This window comes from Nothoprocta perdicaria, unplaced genomic scaffold (genome assembly GCF_003342845.1).
Source record: "Nothoprocta perdicaria isolate Ctin4 unplaced genomic scaffold, notPer1 scaffold_53, whole genome shotgun sequence".
Lineage (NCBI taxonomy): Eukaryota > Metazoa > Chordata > Aves > Tinamiformes > Tinamidae > Nothoprocta > Nothoprocta perdicaria.
The window spans coordinates 628,842-648,944 of record NW_020455788.1 but is presented as its reverse complement, the minus strand read 5'-3'; the positions used below and the strand labels follow the sequence as shown (position 1 = coordinate 648,944).

The 20,103-nt window shown below is 47.0% G+C and overlaps 1 protein-coding gene across 1 annotated transcript in view; it reads right to left on the bottom strand.

Annotated features, from left to right (window-relative positions):
• Positions 1-6,950, bottom strand: part of ADCK1 (aarF domain containing kinase 1) — a 60,361-nt gene extending 53,411 nt beyond the window's left edge. The window contains exons 1-2 of the mRNA XM_026048302.1: positions 6,944-6,950; positions 4,764-4,837 (exon numbers count right to left, since the gene is read on the bottom strand). Coding sequence (XP_025904087.1) covers positions 4,764-4,837; positions 6,944-6,950 — 81 coding nt within the window. The remainder of the gene's footprint in view (positions 1-4,763; positions 4,838-6,943) is intronic.
• Between the last annotated feature and the right edge of the window lie 13,153 nt (positions 6,951-20,103).

The window sequence follows — 20,103 nt, the reverse complement described above, 5'->3', positions numbered from 1 at the left end:
GACCAGGGAAAAGAACTGCAGAAGGGAGAAAGGATTTGCCTGGATCCTCCAGGCACAGAAATGGCAAGACTGGAAATAAAAATCAAATCTGCTGATTCTCCTCTCCTAACTAGATTGTCCTACCTGACACACATCTGAAGGAAAAACTCAAGCAAAAGTGAACAATAAAAGTCCTTTTCTTACTTGTCAGGATCATCCTGGAGACATTTTTTGCTTCTAGCCTCTTTGACTGTCTACTTCAAATACCCCTTGCTTTACAGTTAGAGATATCTGATGATTTACTATAAATGCACACTGAAGTACCAGTAGGGCAGGTATTGTCTTCTGACAAATACTCAAGTCAAGCTTTGGAAGGTAAGAAAGGAAGCACAATTTAAAACAGTAACACGTGCTAATGCTTCTTGGCAGTCTGGGAAAGTTGCAGCCAAAAGCTTGAGTGAGCCCATGTGAATCTTGAAGGGAAACAGTGCAAAACGAAGGCTAATTTCCACTCCTCGTGCTAAATCCGACCCGTTACATCTGACGCATGGGGAGTGGGACTCGCACACGGCTCCCTCCTGCCACTGTCGCAGCCACATCTCCTGTACTTGCAGTGCTGAGACAGCCCCGTTGCTGCTCCCTGATCCTTTGCCGGGCCGGAGCCGCGAGCCATCGGCCAAGGCGCCCGCCAGGCTGCGGCGCGCGGGGGAGCTGCCGGAGTCAGGATGCGCGGCAGGGCCCTGCAAGGGGCTCTGCTCCAGCTGCCTCCCGCGCCTGCCTCACGGGCACACACGCCGCTCGTGCTGGGGCCACGCAGGGACTGAGGAAAAGGCTACGGAATCCAGGGAAAAGCAAAAGCAGAGAAGTCGGAGCCACTGAGAGCCCAATGGTTTTGTTCAGTTTTGTAACCCATGGAGCTGCCGCATGAAGATGAGGTAAGAGGGCAACCAAGATGACAAAGGGACTGGAACATCTCTTGTATGAGGAAAGACTGAGTTGGGTCCATTTAGCCTGGAGAAGAGAAGGTTGAGAGGGGATCTGATCAATGTGTATAAATACCTGAAGGATGAATCTAGGGAGGAAGGGGCCAAACTCTCCTCAGTGGAGGCCAGCGATAGGACAAGGGGCAATGGGTACAAGTTGAAACACAGGCAGTTCCATCTGCGCAGGAGGAGGAACTTCTTTGCTGTGAGGGTGACAGAGCCCTGGCACAGGCTGCCCAGAGAGGCTGCGGAGTCTCCTTCTCTGGAGATCTTCAAACCCACCTGGATGCCGCCCTGTGCCCCGTGCTCTGGGTGTCCCTGCTGGAGCAGGGGGGTCAGACTAGATGATCTCTAGAGGTGCCTTCCAACCCCAACCATTTTGTGATTCTATGAAGATCACATTTGCATGAGACAGAAAGACCAGATCTAGTGATATCTGAAATACAGAGACCTAGTGAGCTGGGATGCCATGACTTGCGCAGCAGGCAGGTCACAAAACTGCCCTCAGTGCCCTGTTGCCCTGGCAGAGCCGAGACAAAGATGCCATGCAGTATTTCACTGCAGGGCATCCTGGTGGACAGGCAGCCACTCAGCAGCACAGCTGCAGAAGACACAGATGTTTACCGAAGCCGCAGCGAAATTAGACACGTGTCTCAATCCATTGATCATAGTGCCTGCAGCTTCTGTTACAAGGCAGGTGAAACGATAATAAATTTGACACAGCTTCTCTCAAAATCTTGCTAATAAATTATAATTCAGCTCGGATCAGACCATGAGGGATTGGAGTGAAAACAAGATGAGGTTTTGCAAGGACCCCATCTTGGATGGTCTTGTGTCTAGCTACAGCGGAGGGTCCCAGCCACCAGTGCTGTTGGGCTCTGTGCTGTTGCTGCCTTCAGTGGCTGCAGGGAAGTTCAGCTGAGATGTCCTGCACTCAGAGGTGCTCCCAAAACAGGAGCTTCTGCCACACTCCACAGAAACCATTAAGACTTAACAGCAAAAGGTAATTTTATGCAGCAAAAATAACCTGAAAACACTGCCCACACAGCTACACCCGTGAAAGGAGACCCTGGGAAGGCAGCTGCAGGGAAAGGCTCGTCCAGGACCACAGGGAGTGTGCGAGGAAGAGCTCAAACAAGCACCCAGTGGGAACTGGTTGCCACTGAAGCTTCTAGTTATGGCCACGTATGGGGAGGCTTCGCACCAGCCGGGGGCTCTAGAGATGCTTCCTTCATTCAAAATTGTCTTAAATCCCAGGTGGAGTAGAGGAGGCAAAACAAGCAAGGGAGGAAACATCAGGAGCCACCGCCTGGTGGCTAAACCAGGATGGGACAAAGTGAGGAACCGTTTCTTGATTCACCCTCAATAAATAAAACCAGTTGATGCCAAGGGAAATGATTTGGTAACAGTTTCCAGCTACCCATGAAAATGAACACTGTAAGGGAAAAGGAAAGCACAGGGTGGTACCAGAGTTAGAAAAGAAGAAGAAGATTAGAGGAAATTAATATCACAGAAATCTGTTCAGTGCTGAACGTCCTGTCCTTCAAAGCAATGTGAAGGAGCTCAGCAGCAGAGATGAAGATGCACACGTAGGAGCCACTCGCCTTACTGTCCATTTCCCATTCTGCACTACACTGAGCTGAAAGATCCATGGAGGTCACAGGAACACTGAAAGATACACTGATAAAGAGGGGAAGTTTTGGGGATGGGTGTCCCAAGCACAGAAGAAAAGACAGAGAAAGCTCAGCTGAGTTTCATCTAGTTCAGCAGCGAGGGTCAAGACAGGATAGCTTCACACAGTCTGCTCTCCTGCGTGGGCGTGCAGGGAAGAGGGGAGCGCAGCGGCAGGCGCTGCTGCTGCTGCTGCAGGGGAGAAATCGTCACATCCACTTCGTAGATGCCAAAGAATCTGAGCTGACATTTCTCTCTTCCCAACAGTCGAATCCCACCCTACCAGCTGCACGTCACAGCTGACCTCCAGTCAGGACCCATCTGAGTCAACATCAGGAGATGAAGCCCTGCGACAGCAGCTTCTCCCCCTCATACATATGTAACTCCTCTCCTGGCAGGTCACTCCAGCCAGGAGAGCAGAGTAAAAGGGCCCCTCTGCTAGAGCCACGCAGATGGACCCCATTCAGCATGGTCCCAGCACCCAGAAAGAAGCATCTCCACTGCAATGTCCCTGGAGATCTCAGTAAAACATCCAAATTATCCTCACCAAACTGACAGAGGCAGATGCCTTTCTCCTTCTTTAACCTGAGAAACTTGACCTTCGAAGTGCAGCCCTTTTCCCATAGGAACAGGGTGCCTGGAGAGAGGAGAGAGAGAGAAACACAAGAAAAACCTGGAACTGATTAAATTAAGACTGACTAGGAAGTCAGGAAAGTTAGCAACCATGGGATTATACTGTCCATTCCCCAAAACTCCAGTGACTGTCATAGTGTGAGGTCCAACAGTAAGACAGTGGCAGTGTTACCAGTGCCAGTAAATCATCGTCACTAGAAAAGTGCAATTCTACTTTTAAAAGTGCCTATGCTAAAAAAAAAAAAAAAAAGAAAAAGAAAAAAGAGGCCCCTTGTTACTCAGCAGATCTGTTCCCCTCTGGGTATCAGAGCCAGAGCTGCTGACTTTAGAGAAAAAAAAATATTTGTATAAGTTATTCCAGCTTTTTCCTCTGGTTAGCGCTGCACAGCTCAGCACTCGGAAAGGAAGCCGGAGTCTGTCAGCCCCCCAGCAGTGACACTGGTATGGGAGACTGCGCTGGTGTCTCTTCTGATTCATGTACAATCAATACACTTGTTAAGTTGCAATTAGAAGGTCAGACCCTTCTTCTCAGCCCCTCCTCTTTGTGCGGGTTTGTGTGGGTGTCACTGGAAACAGCATCTGGAGACACTGGGCTCGTGTGGGTGCCACTGAAGGTGGCGCTGGGTCTGCTGATCCTTTATGGCTGCGGGGACACAGGCACCACAGAGAAGCTACGCCGGCTTTCAAGCTGCCAGCTAAAAATAGCAGTTAAAAAAAAAAAAAAAGAAAAATGTAAGAATATTTGATATGGCATCATGCTGAGATGAATAAAATGACATCCCAGGTGAGGCTGCATGTTGATTAGTCACCGTCCAGAGCACATCACTTTGCTCCCACAACAGGCAGAGGGAATTACCCCCAGCACTACTAAAGGTAATTGCCTTTATCACAGATGGTCTCCCAGTGAACTATATTGCATGCGTTTCCCCTGCGCTTGGCTGTGGCTCACCCAGGCTGTGAAGGGAATGAAATTGAGATCATCTGTATATACACTTACATATTCAACATTTGCCCTTTCCATTGCCAGTTGCTGCATTTTCCTACTGATCTAAGAGATGAATGAGCATCCACGAGGCAGGGGTGCTGCATTTGTAAATGTCAAACATATTATAAGAAACTAGAGTAAAACAGTCAGTAAAGCTGCTGGGTGTCTTGTCTCATTCTGATTTCAAGAAAATGGAATGTCCTTCCACCTGCAGACTCATTGCCAGCTGTTATTACGCTTACCAGGAACAGGGTACGACATGAAATACTATCATTGCACGGGAAGTCAGGCACAGTGCCAGCAAGAAAAGGTACAGAAAGCCTTCATCTCCAGCTTACCTATCCCAACCAGCATCAAAGGACTAGCAAATACTGTATTTAACAGCAGTTCAACATGGGAGATTATTAAACAGATTTCTGCTCCACTGGCTGTGGGAGAATATCCCAACTCATTTCCTCCACCCTCCCCCACATTTCAACAAATATTTTAAAAATATTTTAAAAAGAATCCACCTGAGAATCCAGAGGTTTTGGTCTGACTCTCACAGGAGCAAAGGTCAATGTTTCCTTGTCAAAATGGAGAGAATCTGGTATGAGAAGCTAATGCTGGAAAAGAAATAGCAAATGTAAACACCAAAGATGATACTGCAATGAAGACAACAGGCAAGAGATGATCTTCATCAACACACTAGATCAAAGATAGTAGATTTCTAATGTTGGCTAGAAGGTAAATGGCAAGCCCAAGAGAAAAGCCCATCACCAAGATAATCGGTATAAAAGCCAACAGAAAAATAATGCTCCCAGGGAAAAACTGACCAAGATCCTCCAAAGAATCAGACCATGCTGGTAAAATGCAACACTGTGAACAGTCCCAAAGACAAAGATTGCATGCCAGAGAGGACTGCAGAGAATCTGCAGTATAGCAGATGAGTGTGAAGCAAAGACGCTAGTAGTCTGAAAGTAATACTAACTAGCACCTATGGCCTGCCTCACATATTCAATAAGGAAGTATTTATATATCCCAAACAGACCCCACAAAAAGGAATGAAATCACAGTGAAACAGGGACTTGCCTGAAGAAGGCAGAGGAAGATGGAAAATGGGATAAATGAGGACTTGGTTTTATCTCTGGAAAGGAATGCAGCTTCACAGCTCTCTCGGGAAGGGGTCCATGGCAGGAGCTTTTTGGGCTTTCATTACTGTCCTCTGCAGGGCAGGGACAGAGCACTGTGCACACCAGCACGTGGCCACAGGCAACAAAAAGAAGAGGCAATTCTGCTGGTCCCATCTAGAGAGGTGCCAATATGTCCTTTTTAATCATGTGCTCATCATCACTTAAGACTCCCTAGCACCCCATAGAAGTCAGTCTGTGAGATACAGATTGAAACTGGGCCTGTTCGGCCTGAAGAAGAGAAGGCTGAGAGGGGTCCTGATCGGTGTATACAAATACCTCAAGGGAGGGAGTGAGGAGGATGTGGCCACATGCAGGACTAGGGGAAACAGCCACAAATTGAAGCACCAAAAGTTCCACAGGAACTTAAGGAAAAATTTCTTAACAGTGAGGGTAACAGAGACCTGGAACAGGCTGCCCAGGGAGGCTGTGGAGTCTCCTTCTCTGAAGATCTTCAAAATCTGCTTGGATGCAGCTTGGATGCTACATGCTGTAGGTGACCCTGTGTGTGCAGGAGGGTCTAGATGATCTCCAAAGGTCCTTTCCAACCTTAACCATTCTGTGATTCTATATACGTCTGACTGCTTGACAGTTGCCAAGTCCCGACTGTGCGCAGAAGTTGGTAAGCTTCTAAACAAATCATAAGCAATTCAGATCTTTCAAATTCCTGCTCTCTATGGCTTTAGTAGAACTGGACTTTACCAATGTGCGTCCACACCTCCAGCAGAGGAAGGCTTTGAGCCACATTTGCAACACCCCTAGAACGCACCCACAGAAATAACAAGGGTGGAAACTGCAGCTTCCAGAGGGACAGAGCAGGCAGGACATCAAGAGACCCTTGGAGCTCAAACAGCACATGGGATCTGATGTCCCTGTATCCTTAATGGCTATAAAGCAATCCAGATCCTAACTTTATGTCTTCTCCTAAAATCCATCAAATCCAAAGTTCTGCATTCCTTACTCCCAAATCTTCATGACCTTGCTCAATCACGACCCAGACAGAAGACAATGGTCCAGTACTGACTTTGAGCTGCAGAGCCCTGACGACCTCCCTGCCATATGGCAGTACACAGACCCAACCTCATCTTGGCAAATGAAACTGGGAAAGAAAAAGCTTGATGTACAAAAAGGCAAGTCTGGAAATTTTCTCCTTACTCTATTTCCAGTTTTGTGAATGCCCACCACCTCCCCCAAAGTATGTGTTGGCTTACAGAGGAGTATGAGTTTCTAGCGGTTATCTGGGAGCTCTTAGCTTTTACTGTTCATTTGTCTGAAAGCAGGGTAAAAAGTCTCCTCCATTGGCTTATTAATCTGTCATGACAAGAGTCTTCATAATTAATTTGTCCCTAACAGTTGCTTTGTAATGGTAGCAAGAGAATATTTCAGGAATGGCAATTACATCTGGTGTCAAAATGATGAGGAAAACAAATGTTCAACCATCAACAAAATGCAGTGCCTTTTCCACTCCCTCCTGATGGTGGGTGACAAGCACTGCACATTGGAATTACAGTGCGGTTAATTACCAGGCATGTTGCAATTGAGAATTCATTTCCCATCTTGAGATGAAATTTGTCGAGCGACGCAGGTGGAAGGGGTGGCATCTGCCACCGGCACAAGGGCTGGGGAGGACTGGTCTTTTCTATACATTGCTTCTTCTTCAATTAACTGAACATATGTCCAACAATTACAAGCAGTGAACCTTTTTTCAGATATATAAAAGAATCTGCTTTCAATAATTGCATGTATGTCTCACAATTTCAATGATTTTCTTAAATAAAGAAGCCTAAAAACAAAAGGAGAGAAAGTCTTTTTTGCTATTGCTTTATTGAAATTTAATAACCTACGAATAAATAAATAAAAAGAAACAAGCCTACTTTAGGCCATCAATATTAATATGGAATATAACAGGTTTCTAGCCTGTGTACAGGTGGAAGAATTTCTTGGGCTGTGAGCTCAGCCTTTGGCATGCCAGGGAACCTGATATCCGAACGGCTCTGGAGCGGGATCCCCAAGAAGGCACTAAGGCACAGGCAGCATGGGGCTCTTCTCTCCAGGACGGAACCAGGCTCTGCCAGCACTGAAAATCCTACTCCAGAGAGCGACTGGGAAAGGGGAATCTGCTGGCTGGCTGCCCACGACGCCAGGGTGCAGAGCCACAAAGAGGGAAAACTGTCCTGCCTGGAGCTGAGTTCACCCACAGTCCCCACGGGCCCTGCGTGAAGCTGGCCCTGCTTCTGCTTAGCTGTGCTTGCTCCTGAGCCATCCTGCTCTTGCTACCCTGAAGTGAAACTGCAGGCTTAAAGAATCAAGCATCACCTTTGCTCCTGGCACAGACTCAATGCCAGCCTGGGTCTCTGAGGGCAACAGAGGCTAAGGGAAGCTGAGGGTGGATCCAGCCCTGGCTGCTGTGGGAGACAGGAGCTGGGACAACTCTCAGGTCCCTTCCCGTGCTTCAGGTTGCAGATGTCTCTCAGCCTGGAGCACGCGTGCAGCCCAAGCACTGGCCCACAGGCAGCAGAGCGTGTTTCCAGCAGGCAGCCCTCCTGTGCACGGGGAGATCCTTAACCAACCCATTTCTCACTCCCCATGCTTAGGAGACAACGTTTCATTATAACCTGCTCCTCAGCGGAGGATCACCACTCCGTATATCAGCACTGATTACTCTCAACTCAGACTCTGCCACAGCAAAGCCTTGGCTTCCTGCGAGAAGTAGAAGCTAAGAAATGGACGTGAAGCAGGAGAGGAGAGACACAGCAGGCAATACCAGGGCACAAGAGATTTAACGGCTCCTCTGGGCTCTGCCCACCCTGCTGCCTGATGGTGAACACAAATTCAAGAGCCCCAGGGAGGGAAGTGCATCTATCTCCCTTACTCACCCTCTCCTGGCAACCCTACAGTAAACACATGAGAAAGCAAAACATGCTGCCCTTCAGCAATCCTGCAAAAACCTACTCATGTTCAGGGGAAACAGCAGTGGCTAATACCTCAGGAAAAGAAATACACTAAACAAAACAACAGCGAGCAACTCACCAGAGCAGCCCTACAAGCAGGCACAGGCTGCACACTTAGGGAGTTGAAAGGCACACCAAAACCATTCCATTTTCCAACAGAAACCGCAGGGGCAGGCAGGTCACTTCAGGAGCTGTTTCTTTTGAAACCAGTTCTGCCAGTGACCTTTTTAGTGAAGATACCTGTAAATTCAGCAAAGCTGGCAAGACAGTAAATGGATGCAGGCTTTGCAGAGAAGGCTTCATAAAGCGCCGTGCCTAGGTGTGTACGTGCAGCCTCACAGGCTGAGGCATTGTTGGCGGGGGGCTAGGAACAGAGTGGAGGCTGTATAAAGATGACCCTTGTCACTATGTTTATCTGCTCCCTGTGGGTCCCGTCCAAGTCACATCAGCTCAGCACACTGACAAAAACAAGTTGTTGCTGGTGTCAGACCTGCCAAGATGATGCTGCTGCAGAGCAAGGAGCAGCACGTGGCTCTGCGTGCTGCCCCATCAGCAGAATCTGCGCTCACCAAGGCAGGACTTTCCAAAAAAAAATAGAGAAATCTCAAACTATTTTGAAATTATGCATAACTAGGCCACGCTCTTCCTCTGAAGCCATCTTTGAACCTTTTATTCTTTTCTGGACATGGTTCTTTCAACAGAATCAGTCCATTCTGAATACTTAGGCAAACATCTGCAAGAGACAGATGTGCCAGTCCTCACGCACAAAAATGTACACTTACATGGGCTAATGCCAATAATTCCTAGGCAGATCCTGCAAACATTTTCCCTAGTCAATAAAGTAAGGGATAGCTACAAAACCTGGCACTGAAACATACATTTTGTTGTGTGCCTGAACAAAATCAGCTGCTGCTCCAACCCAGAAAACCTAAGTCCCTTTTTTCTAATCTTCAGGAAGGCTTCCCCAGCCTAGCAGAGCCCTGCCTATCTCAAGATGGAAAAGGAAATCAGTGTTCTCTTTGGAGAAGACACCTTCTCCTCAAGTGTGCAAACTAGGTGGGTCCCATGTAAGCATGAGGGCTTGTCTGGATCCACCAAGAAGCCTTCAGCCCTGTCAAGAACTTCAGAGGAGTGTTTGTAAGACATTGCCCACTGCAGCAACTCCTTTCATACTGACTTAACAGCCTAAATGAAGACACTGGCTTGACAGGTAAGATAATTGTGTGTTACCCTCCAGCACATTCTTTTATCAGATACACTTTAGGGAGAATGTGATAAGGTCACTGGTTTAGCAGAGCAAATCTATAGTATTCAGTCCTACTTTACAATTCCAGCCTGGCTTGATATGTGAAATATCCTCCTCTGCACCACCAGCCTTTTCATCCCTGTATCTACATTTCTGTGCTCCTAACACGCATCCTTCAGAGGCTGGAATTTTATTCCAAGTTCACTAAAATATCCTTTGGAAGGAGAACAGCATATTCAATGTGAATCTTGACAGAGACTCGAGGGCAAAAAAAACCCTACACATAACATCTGAGAGGCCCAGCTTACCCTTGCAAGCACTATCGTGTCTCTATCACCAACTGAATGTTTTATGTATATATTTTTCCCTGTCTCAGATAAAATTATTGCAATTCTTAAGCCAGCTGTCTTCCTACTTTTAAAATAGGTTAAGCACTGGATAGCTGTCAGCTCTATTGATTTTATAGGCAGCCTTTAATAACCAAGTTATACAAACTGGCCAGGAGGTCAAGGCTACTTAGTCTTTCATTAACATAACAACCCTACATGGGGATTCAAAGTCAATGGGACCAGACTTAAATTACTTATAGTAGCATCCTAAGCAATTGCCACTTTTTTGCCATTTCCTTCCATCTTTTCTAAGGCTTTCAATCTCCTGAGAAATCCTGTATGCCCATTTATTAGCGCAGTCTTCACCTAGGGTGAAAAACCTACATAAAGAAATAAAACTCAACAGCTCTTCAGAGCAGATGTTGTTTCTTGCCAAGGTTCTGACTTCACATTGTTGAGCGTTCACTTCATGTTGTGACTCAAGGTGTAGACCAAATGTTATATAAAACAAGATTACTTCTCTACTTCCCAGTTGCTCTTTGCATAGTGCTCCTCATGGTACATGTTCCTTGCAGTCTAAATCCTTCAAGAGCTTCTTTGTGGCTTTCTCAATGCACCTGGTTGAGATGTTCCTCACACAGTTCTCTAGCTATTATGTACCCTTCGAAAGCTGCAAGAAAACCAAGTCAAGAGGTCTTCTGCAATCTCAGTGAGAAGGGATTACCCCATATGGAGGAGAGAACCTTAAATGCTCCCAGGGCACCGAGCTTCACTGCTGCTCGGGGAAGTGCTGGACAGATGCAGGACCACTTGGACAACCCTTTGCTTGACACTTCACACACATACTCCTGGAGTCTGGAGCTCATTAGAGATGAGGGTGCCTGGCCAGGAAGAAACATGCAAATTAAATAAGAGAACACCTATTTCCCCTCACTTCTCTTCCTCCTCCTCCTCCAAAAACATGGAGATGGCCCACTTCTCTGAATAAATCACTGCAGGACTGAAGAATATCCTGTTTCACAGGCCCACATCCCAAGGAGTGGACAGTCCCAATGCTACAAAATTAAACCCTAGAGATACTGTGGCCATAACGTTCAGCTGATACCACTTTAGAAAGGAGGAGGAAAAGGAAGTGTCTTATAATTAGAAGATTTATTTTGCAGCTTGTTATATGTTTTCAACGCAAAGCTTTCATGCTTTATGTGTTGTCAGGAAGTTTTCTAGACAGCAGTGCTCAAATGTAGAGTCATCAAAGCACCAGCTGGCCCTGCCACTAGCTTTTTTAGACTGCATTAGCGTGACCATGCCTTTTAGATGAAGAGATATCCTGGGGAGCACATAATAGGGCAACCTCACATGATCGGCTCAGGGACTGTGGATGGACTGTGAAGCTTTTCACCTCTCTGTTCTGGTAGCCATTCAGCTTGGTGACAGATAGTCACTGCCACCTAATGGCTACTCAGTGTCGCATAGGAGCTCACTGGATTCCTCTCATTGCCGCTCACCACAGATCAGGCTCAGCCAAGGGGGCGAGGAGTCGATGCGCTAGCCCCATAGCGAAGGGCAAGCACAGCCATCCAAGGCTGCAGGGACAGAAACAGCCACCTCGTGCAGCTCTCACAGCAAACACTTCTCACAGAAGGAGGGAACTTCTCCCCGAGAAACTCCCATTCCTGAAGCTGCTGCAGAGTAGAACCGCCCACAGCCCCAAGTCAGAGAGGCCTTTCTGCAGAAGGGCCATCAAGAGCCCCCAGGGACTTCTCTCTGCAAACACAGTCCAGATCTATCATGAAGAAAATATTTCAGGACATTGCTTCCTCTTATTTAAGGCCCACAGTATTACTGAATCACAAGGGCGGGCCAAAGGCACAGGCTCTCTTACTAGTCTGAAATTGCAGGCTATTTTTGAAAAACACATGCACACCCACTCATCTTTTCAGGGGCAGCAGGCTCCTTCAGCCAGGCAAATGTACTGTGAGACAAAGCTCTTTTGAAAACACCCACCTTACTGTGAAAGCAAATGCTATGGATGCTGGAAAGAGTATCCCAGGAGCAAGAAAATATATTCTGTAGGATGAAGGCATAAGGTTGCAACTTTCAAATAATTGCCCAGGTAGTAGCAGTCCAAAATCCAGAAGTTTGAATAAGAATATCTCAGTTCTGTTCTCAAAAGGAAGAATGTTAATTAACCTCCCCAAATGGCTTTTTCCTGACAAAGTAATTTCATAGCCAATATAGTTAACTCAAGAACAGATTCTTGCTGTCTCCTGAGGCACCCTGACAGGAGTTTTATTTTCTCTCCTTAACATCTCCCCTCCATTAAAAATATACCAACGTCCACATTTTCAGCAGGAATCTTTTGTCTTCTTTTGGTATGAACCCAACAAAATCAATGCCCTCGTCAAGATTGATTTGCATCTATGCCAGTAGTGCCGCAAGACAACCTACTGGAATCTGCTTCCTAACCAACTTGGAAGCCCATATATGCCAGCCCTTAAACAAACTGCGTGTTGTAAGATATCTCCTGACTGGCAGCAGGATCTGCAGAAGCTGGTGCCAGCAACATGCTCCCCGGGCCAACAAAGATACCCAGGTGCTGGATGATGTTGGATGCCAGCGATAAGCGGCGCAGTGGAAATGTCACTGAGGAGGCTCGCTTGAGATGAGACAAACCTCCTCAGGAGACGAAGGAATCTATGAGAGATGCAGCCTTCTGCAGAACAAGGTGGTTTGTTGATGAAGTAATAAGGAAAAAAATGTCACATATGGGAAATAGTGCACTGTCCTCATTCCTCCTCTGACCCACAGTACAAGCAGGGCAGAAGCAAGAACATCCAAGTTCACACATGCACAGACAGCTGTGACCATTTAATGAAGCAGACGTGAAGACAAGGCAGCTCAGGCCTCCCCCAGCATTCCTGACATGGGACCTACAGACATTCCTAGGAAGCATCCTGTGTCTTGGGGCTAATGATGGTTATCATCACATTACCATCATTTATAGGAAAATGATAGACAACCCAGAATAGATTCCCTAACCCAAGGGAAAAATCAAATTACTCATGTGGTCCAGCCACCAGTGGGGAAATGAGACTGTAAAGGACATAAAGCATGGCCATTTGAGCAGGTACACTCCTATTACAGGCCATGACAGGAATGCTAACGATAAAGGAAAAAAATACTTTCTTCTCCAATGGTTGCTGAGTAAGGGCTGTGAGTACTGTCGTGAAGATGTCTTCTCATATTTCCTGACTGAGGGGAGAGGCAGAGAGTGGCAGAAGTGCCAAATATACACTGCCAAACCCAGTGGGTGCAGAGCAAAATTTCATCTCCTCACAGAAAATTATAAATCTCCAATTTACTGGCCATAAAAGGGGGCTGAGAACTATCTAGCTGAGAGCATTAGCAACAGAAGTGACCACAAGGGACAGAAAAACAGAGTAAGATTGAAGAGGGTTCCTTGGAGCTAAGTGGGAACCTGGCTAATGGCCCCTGGGGAATCTATTTCCTTTTAATCTGCTTTTCATTTAACCATTTCCTAATGACTCTGTCCTTGTTTGGCCTCAATAGGCTTAAGGACTGGTGCTACCACTGAGGTTTGCTATCTCCTGTCTGAGCCTGTGAGCAATGTGGAGGTTCCAGTTCAGTGTTTGACTGGAATTCATGGAGAGTGAGTGGAGCTTTATCACGTGCATTTGAGTGCACCTCTCAGAGTACTGAGTACCAGGTGCAAACACCCAGAAAGGAGGGCTTTTCCACTCCCAGCAGCAAGCCTGACCCGAGCACCATCAGCATCCAAGCAACTGCACCATCTCCCTCACCAGAGGCAGAGCATCTGCATCCAGATCTGCCCACACTATCTGTATCCCATGGTCTCCAAGTCCCTTGCTCAAAAGAATCTGTGGTCTAAGCCCAGTGTCAAAATGTAGGTGGAAATCAGTAAGCAATTCATATACACATTTAAAAGAGAATTCCAAGCGCTGAGCACATGAATGGGAGGTTAATTTGGCCTCACTAGCAGGACTGAAAGCTCAGAAGGACAATGAATGCCTGGGAACACCAGAGATGTATTCAGGACAGAAGCAAGTGCAAGCAGCCTCTGCATGACCATCCTTCACACACCTCATACCCTTGGCAGAGACAGTCACATCCAGTGACTGGCAGCTGGCCTCATCCAGTGACTCTGCTTTAGTACCCACTCCAGCGGGAGAACTTCTTGCACTGAAGTAGCTCGTGTAAACCTACCAAACTCAGCTCCCAGAGACTGTTGACAGAGCTGCTAGACTGTAAAAAGATTGACTGCCATCCACTTGGAGCTGTACTGAGACTAAGGGTTTGCCATGCAATTCTCTAGTCCCTCTTGAAGGAGTCTCTCAACACTGAGGTTATTCTACTCCGAGGTGACCCTTCGCTGGCACATGCGCTGCAGTGATGTTGCTGGAGAGCCCACAAGCTCTGCTCCCGTCAGGCTCACCGATGTCCCTCAAAAACACCTGCCAACAGCAGGACAGCCTGGATGCTCAGTACACCAAAGCTTTCCCAATGCATGTGATGCCTGTGCTTACTTCCTCCTGTTTGTTTCCCAGCTCAGTTCCCTTCATGGGCCAAAGGCTCAAGGCTAGTGTTGGCCATGCCACAAGAGCCCTCTTGTATCACGTTGACATGTGCCACTGACCTTCCCATAGTCCTGCAAGAATCTTTTCTACTGTGCAGACAGCTGTGTCTGTTGCTACAAACCACCAGGACAGAGTTCAGTGCTTTACCACCTACCTGGGACTTAAGGAAGTCGTATTCCTCTGATCCATAGGGGACGCTCCGGAGCGAGGTCAGGTAGTCATAGGTAATAACTGCTGTCTGCAGATGAAACCAGAAAGAGTCAGAAAACTCCGCAGTTGGTCTGGACAAAACAATAAACCATATCTTAAGGAGAATGCACGCAGATTAGATTCAAAAGTCTAGGCTTCATAGTGATTTTACAGTATTTATAGGAGTTACCAGTATTTTAATAAAATTATATGAAAAAAAAGAATACAAGAATTCTCAAGAATTCAAATGCTGAATTTCACCCTCTATAGAAAGCACTCCAGAGACCTTAAAAAAAGTGCTTAGTATCCCTATAACATCTTTCACTAGAAAAGCTCAAAGCACTGTAGAAACCTCTGTACAGCACCTTGCACAGCAGCGTCCCATTCTCACCACCCTCATTCGGGCATTCTGGGCTCCACGAGAGAAGCAGCTACTGACAATATCAAATATCCAGCCCTGCTTGTGTGGACCAGTCATGTCCCATCTCATCTTCACACCTCCAAGCTGCCTAACCACACTGGTGCCCAGCGAGCTCCGTGGGGCTGGGTGGCTCAGCAGGGAACAGAGAGGCTGCCACAAGCTCCCCCATTAGCAGGAGCAGAAGTTCTAGGGAGATCTGGCTGAATAAAGGGCAAGAGGGCAAAAGGGGCAGGCACAGAATTACACAAGTGCAATATGAAAATCCAGCTAAAGCTTCTTAGGTGGACACAGCCTCAGAAAATAGAGTTAGATTCTTCAGTGCCTAAAGGTTTTTAAAAATGAATCTTAAGAATGCCAATTTTATCATGGAATTAGAGTTCTTCTCTTTCCACAGTCAGAACGACAGCAAATGAAACAGGAACCTACAGGACATTTGCATTAAGTTGCATTAAGAGGGGAGAGAAGAATGGTGTCTATCTAGATGAGAGATGAGCTCATCCACTAATGTGTCATCTGAACTTCCAAATCCTTGCCATGAAGCACCATTTGCATGGCTTGGACCCAAAGTCAGCTTCCCTGAAACCTCCCTACCACAGGGACTGCAGCCCATTCCGCAGTGGGACACTAGCCCTGCTGTCATCCTGCACCCCCAACATGGGAAGTGGGCAGAAAAAGCACACAAAGCACAACCACAGCACCCTGGAAAGCCAAGAGACAACAGGATCAAATCTGCTTGGGGAAAAAGGCACTGGAATTGACAGCTGGGAAGCAGTCAAGAGCACAAAGATGCCTCTACGTAAGAGAAGATTAAGCTGGGAAGCAGTTTCAAACAGACATAGGCTTTCCTTCTGGAGCTGAGCTTTCTTGCACTTCCTTTTTTCAGGACTGAAAATTTTTCCTCTGGCTTTTCAGACTTGTTTGCCCCTGGTGAATTCAGGAGCTGCACAGCTATATGGAAACATATTTGGAAGAAAAATCTTTCAAAGCATATTTCCAAGTCAAAGAACAACTTGGAAGCAGAGGGAGGTTCAAATCAGCCTTGGGTGAAGGCATGAGATGGTTCTTATTTTATTTCTGGTCCATGAGGGTAATTATCACCTCCAACTTGAAAAGAAACTGCTAACAGATTGGCCTGTATTACAGAGGAAGAAGAAATTAATTAAGCAGTTGCTAATTACATCGTAATCTTAAACACTAAATTAGTATTATGATGATCCTGATAGGCAACTCTGACATTGCCAAATCGCTGCTAGTGTTTGAGATGCACTCCAGCTACAGCACACAATGTTCATTTGATGTGCTCTGAAACAGCTGGGGTGCCCTCAAAGAAGTTCAGCAAATGCAAAATTGCCTTGCCAGGTTTCTAGCTCTACCAGAACACAGAAAGCATCTGAAATCTGAGGAAATCAGATAACAGAATTAATTCTCATCTAAGATTAGTGCTGTCTACAGACTGGGGCCATGTTTTAGAAACATAAAAAAGGCCTACAAGTTCACCCAGTTCCTCACATTCTATACACTATTTATTTGCCATGTTATTTGTTTAGTTGATCTTCTATCAATCCAGTGTTAAATATCCCAAAGATGTGGGCTTCCACTTTGCCTCATTTAATTCTCAACTCCTTACACACTTTCCATCACTCCTAAAATTACTCCCAGGTTTTGCGAGGAGCTGGCACAATGTTCCTTCTGAATAACTGTTTATCCACACATTAGCAAGTGCCAGTTCCCTATGCTAAGGCTCAAGAAGAAATTTTCTATTTGGACACTTCAACAAGTCTCTTGGGAAACATTGCAAAGAACAAGTGAATTAGTATGGTTAAAATAAGAGCAAACTCAAATCTTTCTGATCAAACTCAGATCAAACCTATCTGGAGGCCTGTGAATGCAGTTCTGGGTCAGGATTTTTGACTTCCCCATTTTTTTATTTTTTGGTTTCTCCATAACTTGTCTTATTTTTTTTGCATCTGCTGCTGCTGAATTTAGCTCTAAGAGCTGCAATCTACTAATTACAGTCTGCTTTTGGCTGAATACAGTGCAAAGACTGAGTTAAGCATCCAAGTAAGGAGCCTTGTCACAGTTAGATTGAAAGGCAGCTTCTACAGACCAATGTAGATACCACCACCATCCAAAGACACTTGCTTGCTACTGAACCTCAGTTTTCATTTACAAAAAAAGTAGTCCAGGGAGCTGAGAGCTTCTTAGAAATTAACCTGTCTAACTATCCTGTTGGCTTCACCCATCCTACTGAAGATGTGTGAAGAAAAAAATCTGCCTATCCAACTTAAAGCAAATCCGTATCTGGGAAGAGAGAGGTCACTGGTGCAGAAGAACTAAAGAATTTCTCAGAAACAACATGTCCCATATGCTAGAAAGAACAGAGAATTCAAAAAGAAACAGAAAATTCTTATTTCAAAAGTATGCACATGTGCTGCACTCTTATCACCTACTAAAGTCTGTATTTCTGCTCTGCCTTTTCAAAATAAGCATCCATTCCCCACGACTCCTGGTGCAGCCTGCACATACAAATGGTATGGCACTCCAGTCAAAGAATGAAGTTTGCTTCTTACTGCACCTGCCCTCGGGAGCTGGCTCCCTGTAAACTCCTTAATAAAGCATTTAGAGATGGCCGGATCCGCAGGCAGAGAGCTGCTCCGTGCTGGGGCTGGGAAGCGATGGAGAGCATGATGCCTGAAAAGGCATCACGTAAGTGAGGTATGTGAACCCTGCCTCCTCCTGGGCTCCCCTCTGCTTTGTTCCTTACTCCTCGTGGACTCTCTGGTGAACATCCCTGGAAAGACTGCATCCTGTTTGGCTGGCAGCCCCCATTCTCTGCTCTTCTGGAGCTGCGATCCACACCAGGGTGAAACAGAGATGATGCAGCAATGTGCCTAGCAAGATGCTGCAGGGTTTGCTTTGGGGATCTGGAAACCAACCCAGTCTCAGCAGTAAATCATCCCCCACCCTTGTGCCTTGCCTTGAGAATGCTCCTCAAAGTCCAGCCTTTCTCTTCCCAAACTTCTCACACTAACAGTCTCAGGGCAATTACTACTGTAGTACACTAAACCAAACAAACAAAACAAACCCCAACATGTCATGATCCTTTAAATCAAATGTTCAGGTGTACTAAGTAGCATCTACAAACACGAGGGTTTGGTCCCTGTTAAAAGCAACAGGACGCTGTAGCCAGGTAGCCACCGTTGCAGATTGATAGAATTGTGTGCCCAAAGTGAGCCCTAGTTCTGAAGGTCCCCACTCATCTACAGAGAAAGTTCTCTACAGACCTGCATCCCAATCTATTTCTTTCTAAAATGTGTAAATGATAGCTCTATTCCCTCTGTGTTTTCACCTCTTTTCCCCACTGTCTCAACAACATGAAGAGCTCCTCAATGTTCTTCCAAATTTTGGGGCCAGCTGCCATTAGAAATGCAGAGAAAGAATGCAAAAAAATCCAAGTTCTTATGAACTTCGATTCTCAATTCTTATATTCTCTTATTCACCTACAAATCCTCCTTCATGTCACTAGGGTAAAACTTACTGTGGCAATGGCTCGGCCCACACGAACAACCCCAAAATCATTGGGATCCAGGAACTTGTTGCCATAGAGGTAGATGCCAGTGGTGGCTGCTGCAAACGAGGCCAGTTTCAAGATCTTTCTCGCCATGACTGATAATCCCTGCAGAGACACAAAACAGCAACAGATACATCTGAGACTCGGTGACCTAACATTTAGAGCCACAAGTGACCTGACAATCCACATTTCAGTGTCTGCTCCGCCAACAATTCCCTACTGGCTGCTGCCCCCAGCCAAGAGCTCCAAGCGATGTGGCAGCAGTGAACACAAGCTGCTCTGCTCTAATTCCATTGCAGTTTCTATCTCAACTGCTCTAGAGCATCCTCTTCTGCTCCACCACGTGCAACCACAACAGAACATTTGTCCACACATCCACATGCAGGCAGCAGCAGGCAGGCAGAACCAAAAGGGCACAGGGTCAGCAGAAGTCAGTTCTGCACGTGGCAACGCATTTCCTCTTCACCAAAAGCATTTCGAAGGTATCATGGCCTGTGGGGGCTTTAAGGAAATGCTAAAAGGCAAAACAGGGTTTAAAGGAAGCTCCTTCGACATCAGAGAGCACAAAACGTCTTGTTCTGTGGACACTGCCAGGCTGGTGGTGGAGGCTCCTCGCTCATGGTCACCGTCCCCCAAGTGCAGGTGCTGGGCGGCCGCGGCCAGGCCTGCACTGCAGGATGGATGTCCGTGGGGGTCACCAGCTCCATCCCGGCTCCGTGGCTGACCCAGCGCATGCCTGGGGCGCCACCTCTCTCCCTGCTCACCCTATCTCTGCAAAACGAGGGTGGCAATGAGCTGCTTCCCCTCTCAAGCATTCCTGAGCACTGTGTTCATTATTTACAGGCTAGAAAAGAGTGGAAACATCTAAATCGCGAGACACATTTTGTGACTGTTGAGGATCCAAGAGAGGCCTTTTGAAAACAGGCTCACAGCAACACAACCAGCCAAACAGGCCGGTGTAACACAGGAGACTGCGGCACACTAAGCTTAGCTAATCTGTATCAGCCCCAGGTTCACTCGGAGACAGACAAGCCCAGGCTCGCGGTGCCAGTCCCGGCCAGAGCAGCTGGTGCCACCCAGTGCCTTGTCCCCTAGGATGGGCTGACAGGGACGTCGCGGAGCCCAAGGCCAAGCCTCGGCAAGCTGAACCCGAAGGAGCGGCACTGGCGGCGCCGCTCTCCTCGCACCCGCACGGTGTGAGACACGCGGGGCCCCTCTCCCGCAACCCCGCGGCCTCCAACAGGGGCTCGGCAGCCTTCCCATTGAAACGTTTCCGTTCCTTGTCAGGTTTTGCAAAGCTCAGTTTATTGGAAAACCAGGAGCACGGGCAGTCCCGTGCTGTGCTGTTCAGCCCTTCGCC